General features: G+C 33.6%; 1 protein-coding gene across 1 annotated transcript; it reads right to left on the bottom strand.

The window, feature by feature from the left end:
* Positions 1-3,465: 3,465 nt before the first annotated feature.
* On the bottom strand, positions 3,466-8,757 carry LOC123711274 (facilitated trehalose transporter Tret1-like). Its single transcript, XM_045663776.1, has 3 exons — positions 8,610-8,757; positions 8,072-8,207; positions 3,466-5,014 (listed from the first exon to the last, which is right to left on the bottom strand). The coding sequence occupies exons 1-3, from the start codon at positions 8,628-8,630 to the stop codon at positions 3,729-3,731; spliced, it is 1,443 nt and encodes a 480-aa protein (XP_045519732.1). The 5' UTR covers positions 8,631-8,757; the 3' UTR covers positions 3,466-3,728.
* Positions 8,758-10,040: the final 1,283 nt, after the last annotated feature.

The raw sequence follows: 10,040 nt of genomic DNA, 5'->3' as shown, positions 1-10,040 counted from the left end.
TCTTCAATTTAGGAATAAAAACTGAAATTTTGATGAGACAGGCGTTGCGGAATCGTGCGATGTCATGTGTGGACCTGAAGAAGAGCCTCATAGAGGTAAGAGGAGTAGAAGTTAGCTTCTCGGTCAAAAGGTGACTTTTGGCTGCAAAGATCAGATTATTCCGTGTGCACCTTGTGGCTTGACTTTAGTTTGTTCGTAACTGTGCATCTTGGACTCTGGAGGACCAGAATTAAGTATTTTTCCTAATAAAGCTAGAATTTCTTTGTGTGGAGAGAATCGACGCCGCAGTGCTGCTTAGACAACGGGTATGCTATGCGGAATTGTGTTTCCACGAAATCACTCCTTATGGCGGAGGTTTCGTTATGTTTTTGGCAGTAATTGTATTTTCCGAATGCACAGCCCACATTGACTACTCTTGGGGATGATTCCATTTTTATGAACGACAATGCTAGACCGCACCTTGTTGGCGTGGTGAGAGCGTACATGCAAGAAGTTGGGATCCGTCGTTTAGATTGTCCAGCTCGAAGTCCTGACCTCAATCCAATTGAGCATATCTGAAATGTTATAAAGAGACGAGTAAAGTCAGTGCAACCTGCTCCACAAAATACCAGGACGCTAAAAGGAGTCATTGCAGAAGACAGTATTCCTCAAGAGGTTATTAAAAAGTCGCAGAAAGCGTGCCCAGAAGGATTAAAGCTGTAATTTTAAACGAAGTCAAATTCGTTATTAGGTCTGTACGTTAACTTTATTTAATTTAAAAAAGGAAAAAGTCTTCCTGTCTTTACTGCCAACCACTTATTGTTTATCCGTGTTAAAGTATTAAAGAATTCATCATAAATTAATAAAATCGTTATTAATTTTACACCTCATAAGCATTACAGACTACGTTAGGTGTATTTCTACATTATTTTAAAGGAATACGCTATACTAAAATTCTGATCATATAAATGATATTAAAACCATAATCTCCGTAATCCTTATAGAACCTTACCTCGGAAAAAAGTAATTATTGTGCGTAACAAATACGCCTAATATGGCGCCATCTACCGAGATCTCGTCTGACTCGCTACAAGTGGCGTTTTATATCAGCGTACTACTGTTTTGAACTAGAATGGGCAATATTGGAAACTTAAGATTTAAAAGATAATGCCTTGTGATAGACTTTTTTAAAACTCTTGTATTTTATTTATTTACGCCTTCTTAGATATAACAATAAAGTATTTTTTACTACAGGCTGCAACTGTGGTCCGTAAAATTTGAAAAATTGTATACTAAAACCTTCCTCTTGAATCATTCTAGATATTTGTTAAAAACCGCAATAAATTTCGATCAGTTTTTGACTTTATCGCAGAAAGACAGATACTCGCGACTTTTAGCTAGAACTAAAACATATATCACATCGTTAAAAAATCATTTTTTGTAACAAATCGGAGTACCAAGAAGCATGCTTTTATTTAAGTCTTAAACGTGGCTTCCTATTCACAAAAGTTTTTTTTTTAAATCGGTTCAGTAGATCCAGAGATCCAGTACAACATATATTAATAAAGATGAAGAGACATATTATCTTAGAGCTCATGAGGCTTTTGAAGGATTAAACTTTGACTATATATAGTATAGGCAAGGACTTATCTAATTATAAGATTCAGGGTAGAGACGCGCTAGACCGAAACCGGTGGAAACAGATAATCCGATCCAGACTCTTTCTTGCTGACCGTAGACAAGAGCTGCTTATTAAAGAGATATAGAGAGAGACTTAGTGCTTAAGCAATTGTAATTTGACTGAACCAGCAACGCTCTTGCGAGCATTCTGGCAATACATGGGCAGCGGTATTAAACATCAGGTTAGCCTTCTGCCCGTGCTACAACTTATTAATTTACTGTTACGAAGTGTGTTATTCAAATAAAAAGAAAAGCAACATTCATATAGATAATTACCGTAATTTTGTATTTGCCATCAAACTTTTTGTAGGCGCTTAAAAGTATTATATTTCTTTAAGTTATGAATATTTAATTAAACGTTTACTCTAATGGCTTATTTTTACAATTTACATATATAATACGTAATAATGTCATGTTAGTTTCTTAAAAACACATTTAAATCATCAATGATGTATTTGATTTGAAATTTAACTTTAGTATGAATGTTTTTAAGAGTAATCCGTATGAAAATCATGGCCTTAAAATCATTTTTAAAATCAAACTCAAAATAACTTTATTCATATAGGTACATTACACATATGAAAGTCAACAGGAAAGATATTAAATTGATTCTAAACTACATATTCAAGCAAGTCTAGCGAATGTGGGAAAAGAACTGGCAGGAAACTCTCCGCCACTCTCATCCACCAAGATTTTAATCATACAAAAGTTAGAGCAGTTAATATTTGAACTGGAATGTATAAAAACGCTTTATTGATTAATTTACGCTTAACGAGAGTTTTTAATTTATTCAGTGATAATTCACTAAGTCGCTTGAGAGATTGTTGTAAAAACAAATACAATTTCCATACAAGAAGTGGTTTGGCTTCAAGAATATATTGAGCAAATAGTGTCATAATTATTTACTTAAACCTATTCCGTATCGACTCCCGTGGGGAAACACAACAAATCCCCCGGACACTCCTAACCTCTGCGGGCAGCATTAAAGATAAAATAACTTTTTAATAATCGTTAATCTATCAAACAATTAATCAGTCAGTCATATAACAAAGCAGTCACAGATTACTCAAATTGTAAATAATGTCTTCGTTTATTTAATACTTATACTGTAGTTAAGTTAATAAGTTTAATTACGTCGGAGATTCATTTTGATCAATATACATATATGTGTAATTGGAAGATAGTTGACACGTAAAAAACTTGACGTTGACGTTTGATTGCGTGTTTACAGACATGATACGTCATTGACGTGCGCTATTTGATATTTAATAGAGAAGCGTTTTGGCGGGTTTTTGAAACTTATGAATATATTATCGAAATGCAAATCGCTAGATTACATCCACCATATTTGTGTTGTCTGTGATATCTCAAAACTAACAATAGAATTTCAACTACCTATTTTTTTGTGCATATTCAAAATTAACTTAATTATAATTTTTACCGATCAATCTCCTTCGTGTCTTCTCCATCTACACGACACTGGCGAAGTACTTTGTGCCCAGTTGGCATAAATAAAAGCCATAAACAAGAAGAAAAAAAAAACTTATGAATACTTAATTTGAATTTTTAAACATAATTAAAAACAACAATTTGTAAAGAATCTAACGTCACTAATAAATAATCGGAAATAGTTTTTAAATGTTATTAATTATTTAAAAGCTTATTATAGTACATAAATTTTATTTGTAACAAAAGAGATTACTAGGAAAACCCCGCTTAGTGGTTCATGGTCATAGAGGGTTTAATACCGTGAACAAAATACTGTTTCGGTCTCCCATACTCACGGGAAATACGAAAATAAAAATACACTTTTACAATAATTTTATTATTTTAGTACACACACACATTCAGTATTCACTTACGTCTAGATATTACTATTCGTTATAATCTTTAGAATATAATATCTTTACAACCTTTAGGTATCCTTCGATAACCTACTCCAAAAATTAGTTTAGATTTCGGTGCAAATTATCACAATAACATTGAATTTATGATCACTGTAATCCATGATAATGGAAATACAAGGAAAAATTCAAAAAGTTATTTATCAAAATACTTCTCTACTATCTTTATATCTCCGCCTTGTTGCTTAGCATTTTGGTATGAGCTGCATCATCTGTATTTTCTTTAAACCGTCCATTGTTAAAGTAATCTTCAATTTCCTGTAGGGTTCGATCTTTTGTTTCGGGTAAGATAAAATATAGTACAAGTAATGCAAGGCCCATTAATGTTCCAAAGAAAAAGAAGGTACCATACACCTTTATGCTTGTAAGTAAGTACGGCGTCACTTGCAATGGAAACAGTAAAATTAGGGACATAATAAAGCCTGCAGCTAAAGATCCAGCAGCTCTGTGAGGTAGTGGGAATACTTCACCCAATAAGGCCAAAGGTATAGGAGTGCATCCTAAATTAGCTAAGATGAAGTACAGTACGAATATGGAAAGTGGTATCCAAGTCCGAGATGTAATCCAACCTCTATCAGCTACAAACAGGTATGAACATACTATCATCAACACAACGTATGCAGCCGCACCAGTACCCAACAGTAGTGTCCTTCGCTTCATTAATTTAACAAGTACAGATGAGAACAAAGCGCTGGATGTGATTATAATATCAATTGCTAAAGTGTAATAGAACGAGTTCGATTTGGTGCCAGTAACTTCTGTTATGATTTGAAGGGCGTAAGCTGGAAATATGTGTCTGCCACAAGTTTCTAGCAGAACAGAACTAAATGTAACTATAACTAATGGCTTAACGAAATCTCGACGGGTAAACTTCTGGAAAAAACCTCGTATCTCCATTTTTATTGAGGTTTTCACAGGTTTCTCAGTTAGTCTTTCTTTCTGCGCGCGGATTAACTCTTCAAATTCCAGCCGTGCTGCATCATCTGTTCCTCGGAGCCATTCGAACGATTTGCGGCTTTCTTCAAATTGGCTTTTGGATGCAAGCCAAGAGGGGCTTTCAGGCCAAGTCATGATAATAGCAAATGATAACAGATGAGGTATAGTTCCGATCAGCGCGTTTGTCCTCCAATGGTAGAAGTTCCCGAACACGTGAATGACCATATTACCAAAACAGACAGCTGCGGTCTTCAGATTAAGGAATGTTCCACGGTTGGTGGGGCTTGAGTATTCTCCGATGACAACAGCGCCTAAACATACAGTGGCACTTGCAGCGAAGCCACCCAGAAGCCTACCAATAACAATTGTATAGACATTTTGAGCCAATGAAATTAGGACCCAGCCCACTATACCGGGAATGAGAACGATAGCGTGAGCTTTCTTTCTTCCTATGACGTCCATGAGCACAGAAGAAACGGAGAAGCCTCCGAAACCTGATATTGCAATGCAGGATGCTGAAATTGAGACATATTTCATTAGCAAAAACTTATCTAATTAGACAACAATAGACATTGCGCAGAGGCGATGAGAAATTGGAGAAACTGTTTGTGGTTGGTAACACAAAAGATAAAATTGTACACTGATATGAGAGAAGAGCTGGACAGTAATCAGACAGACAGACAGATAGTAATGAGCTACCGATTGAAGTGAGATCTAATTAGACATGTTAATAATAATAAAAGTTATATAGGGGATTATAATTCCAACAACAGCATTTATCCAATTATTATAAGCGTTTCATACAATTTTGGATTAGAGGCAAGACGCCTTAAGATTCATCTGTAGTATAGAGATAGATAGTGCTAGTGCCTTTTGTTCAAAAGTCATCATTCTAAAAAATTGTAATAATTCTTTACAATGTACAAACAATTGTCTAACAGTAGCAAATTTCAAACATATAGGAATAATTGAACATAATCAATCATTAAATTAATTACGATACGATTACGAACGGTGTATCAGGATTAAAGACAATTATTTTTTATGATGACTATAGTACAAGAAGAAATGAGTTTTTATTTATTAAATATGTGCCAATATTACAGAGTTAGTGACAAAAACTGTTGACCACGGTAACTAGTTACTTAATCTAATTTAAAAGATATTAGTTTGTTTCTACGAGTCTATAGTATATCGTACGAGGTATAAGGTCAAAATATCAATAAGAAAACTCACAAAAGTGGATTATTTTTTCGTGTAATGGATTTTATTTAAATAATTCTCAGTAAATATTGTGAGGTGACAGGATTTGTGTGAATCCCCCGTCTCTCCCAAAAAGGGAACGGGGTAAAACATTTCCTGCATAAGAAGTAGGAGAAAGAGAAATTGAATGAGATAAGGAATTGATTTTAGACAAATTGAAATCAATTTATGAATCGATGCAGTTTTTTTTCACATCGTATTTGTTTGTATATATAAGTACATGTCACATTAAATTACATGTAATTACATGTAACTTTTACTTTATTTTAAGTACCTCTGCATTAGTGTTCTCTCTCTTCTCATTAGGAAAGCTCTTATAAATAAATTAATTTAGATAAATGTCTTGATGTGTGTTTTAAACGTTTGTTAAGTAATTCTATTTATCCAAAGCAGTATTTTATCTTTCTGCCTCCTTTTAAGATTTATGAATCATAAGTCGCAACAATTACGAAAGATAACTCTGCAGATTCATGAGCATGAACAAACAAAATGAGATAAATGAAGTCATATTAGATAATGAGCGTGATTTTAAAACTAATAAGGATTTTTTGTAAAACGGTGCAAACGGGCTGAAGGCTCATCTGTTCTTAAGTGATACCGCTCATGGACACTCTCAATCACAGAAGGCTTTGTTCTACAAAAAAATACTGGTTGGAAAACGTTGGTTGCATGAAAATATTTTGCTCCAAGAAACAGAAAACCAAAAACAACTACGACGAACGCTAACGACGGCGTTGACATCATCTAACATTTTTTTCATCACTATTTCTTAAAAACAAAAGTGTCACCAACGATTTAAGAAACTTTATTTATCTAAATCATCTTAATCAACATCTTCTCAAGCTGTCCTATGCTGAAATTAAAAACAAACGTTAATTAATTATAAAATGTTAGTGTTACGTAGACATTATTGTACATGTACGGTTAACAAGTCAAAAGACACTAGTTGCTCACGACACATGGCATGCTAGTGCACTTAGTAAATGTATTTGGTTAACATAGCTTTTACAAATTGAAAGAAAACGATTTTTTAACCGGATTTAAGCTATTTGTATTATTATAAACTTATAATTATTAGTGCTTTACAGCGCACTTTCCGTGACCACGCACGCTGTAAAGCTTATTAATACAAATAGCTTAAATCCGGTTACAAAATTGTTTGCTAGGGCACTTTCTTTGTAACTTATGGTCATTTTTACTATGTATAATAAAGTAAAAGCTTTAACTTAACGTCTAATAAATCGATGATATCAATTCAAAGGGCATTAAAGAAGCATATCAGGATGAGCCTTGTAGACTAAAATTGGTACGCCTGATGGCCTCGTTCGTATACGAGCATATATATATACAAATATACATATAAGTGTATCAAGTTAATATAATATATACATATTAAGTGTATCAAGTTAATAAAATACATTTTTGTAATGAGAAATAAAGTACTTTAAACATTAAATCGATTAACGACGACTTCACGCACGCATGTCTTATTGTCCCGTTTCGCTCATTGTACGCTTGCGCCGCATTTATCTCTCTTCCACTTCCACAAGTATATTATCAATTCAATTGTAGATTTTATGTCACTTTTTTGTCTGCATGCCAAATAGTGATAATTCAAAAAAGATGTTTCAATTTTATTTATAAAAATATGCAATCATTTCATCAATGTTTTATCACTTTGTCACGTTAAACTATCGTCCGTAAAGCAACTTTACAGACAACAATTTTTCTCTTTATTTTCTTTATAATCAAGTGAACCTTATATTATAAATATATGGAGTTCTTTTATTATTGTTCAAACTCATAGTTATGATAACCTATTTGGCGAAATCATATCATTTGTAACTGCAATGTTATAAAAGATAACTACTAGGCCGATAAGAGGAGAAGTAAAGAAATTATAGGCAAATCAGCCTTTTGTGTCTACCACAGGACGTCCTTTTTTAATCTAAGACAAGCTCTAGAACGTCTATTAATGTTAAATGTATTATCGAGAGCTGTCAAACAGTTTTTGCGTATTATATTTGACATATTTGTCAGCGCTCAAGGCGAGATTGTGTCTTGAGATACAACTTAGAATGCGGACTTACAAGTCAGTGCTACGATGTGGATTAATTGTTTAAATTCAAATTAGATTTATGATGTTCAGCCTATACTTTAACGCTTGGACTTAGGATTGATAGCCGCACCCCCAGTAGCCTAAAACTGCTCTTAATGGTAATTATCATTTAGATATTTTTAACCACACCCGGCATTTGAACCTGAGACCTCTTGCGTCGGACACGTTAAACTGAATACAAACTACCTACCAATCCAAGAAGCTGTATGTATGTCTATCTTAATATCTGAATCTGGTGCCTGCAGCGCTGGTAGAAGACAGGAAGTGTAACTCAAGACCATACCCTGTCCCAGCATATTTAGAAGGACTCCGAGGACTGTCCATGTCTGTGAATATTATATATTTTGATATATAGGACAAATGATCATTAAACATCAATATGTTAACTGTTAACGAATAATATTTTAAAAGGTATATAATATAGGTAATAAACAGGTAATAACTAAATTAAAATAATAATATAGTTATTATTTTAATTACATAAATAGAATGCTATTTATTCACTATAACACTTGTACGAGTACGATGTTATTATATATTCTCACAAATATATAACATAAAAACGAAAAACACTAATAATATAATTTATTTTTAAAAAATAAAGTAATAAACTGTTTTACAAGTTTTAAATCGAATTAAATGTGATAAATCATATTTGTTAGATGCAGTGTTTTTATTTTAATAATTTTTCAGGTACAAAATCCAAGTTTAGAAATGTTAATAAATACCTGTCTTATTAAAGGCCCCATCGTCAATCACAACATGTACTTGGTCTAACAGTAAACATAATATTATAACATAATCAAGCAACATAGGTTTATAACTGAGATTAGCGCTATCTTAAACAAATTTATTGTATTAACAGATATAATCTATGTAAATTGTCTCAATAAAGTTAATAGCTTCAGTTGTCATATACAATTAACCTAACCGTTAAAAACTACCCTCACAAACAAAAAATTAAAAGTAAGTTAAGCAATCAGCATTGTAAATATAAAACGCAAAAACACTTTAGGTTAAACAATATATGGATAGATAAATTGTAGTTAAGGGGTAGGCTTAAACTTAGGGGAAGATTAAAAAACTAAGATCCCCGTGTATTGTGAAATTCTAAAAGCCAGCGTCTTCAAAGGTACTTAGTTGCTAAACTGGCGCCATCAATATTTAAATAATTATGTAATTTTAAACACTTACTTTCAACAATGTTATTTTCTATTTTAGATGTAGTTTTAGTAGAATTTGAAACACCATTTCCTCCTTCTAAACTCTCAAATCGTTGTTTCGTGCAGTTTCAAATGTCATTTGTTTTTGGAATGAGTAATTATCACATAGTCTCTGGGTCTAAGGGCCACTGTGGTTAGAACCTCAGGTTATTGATGTTTAAATTATTGCATTTACCATGGAGAGTGTTCAGAGGAATTGTTCGGAATGTAATATCTACGCATCGTCCAGGCAGGACCTGGAGCAACAAGTGCAGATGAATGTAGACCGTGACGGCCTACAGGACATGTTAATAAAGCACAGACCGTGCCTGGAACGGTTCTGCGTTAAATTATTTAATATTTAAAGGAGGCAAACAAAACCGAAAGAGCGGGTCTCGCGAGGAATCCGCCCCGGCTCGCCCATAAATATTGTAAATAAAAAAATATATCTACAGCTGAGTTTCGTCATCGGACGTCAAGGCAGAATACAAAATACCAACTGTATCTCTTTGACGGCCGTCGTTCTACAACTGAGCGTTTCTTAATGCAATATTTGCCGTGCACCACCACTTTGTGAAAGCTGCCCACTGAAGTATTTCCAAACCCATTCGACTAAGAGGTCTTACTGAAAAGACAGTACCAATTCTTAAAAGGCCAGAGCACTCGAGAGCCTTCTGGCATTGAGAGTGTCCGTTCGCCGTTCGCTGTATCAAGTAAATTGGCGGCGGTATTGCCTCTTGCCCGTTTGCCTCCTATTACATAATTTTTTTTTTATTAAAGTAAGTCGCTGACATAATAATATTTTAGACGCGTGTGAAGACGAGACTGACAATTAAATAAAGCACTGTGCATAATTCTAAACAGCATACATATGTTTTAATATAGCGCCACAGTCTTATTATTATCGCGTTACAGAGATCTCGAGGGTTAAAAAGTTAAGAAAATTTAAATATATAT

This window comes from Pieris brassicae, chromosome 6 (genome assembly GCF_905147105.1).
Source record: "Pieris brassicae chromosome 6, ilPieBrab1.1, whole genome shotgun sequence".
NCBI classification, from domain to species: Eukaryota; Metazoa; Arthropoda; class Insecta; order Lepidoptera; family Pieridae; genus Pieris; species Pieris brassicae.
This window is presented reverse-complemented; position numbering and strand designations above follow the sequence as displayed.

Coding starts and splice junctions, on each gene's coding strand:
- LOC123711274 (XM_045663776.1), bottom strand. CDS start 8,630: ATGGGGCCTTTAATAAGACAG. Junction 8,208..8,609: donor TGGGGCCTTTAATAAGACAG/GTATTTATTAAC, acceptor TAATATTCACAG/ACATGGACAGTCCTCGGAGT. Junction 5,015..8,071: donor ACATACAGCTTCTTGGATTG/GTAGGTAGTTTG, acceptor TCTCAATTTCAG/CATCCTGCATTGCAATATCA.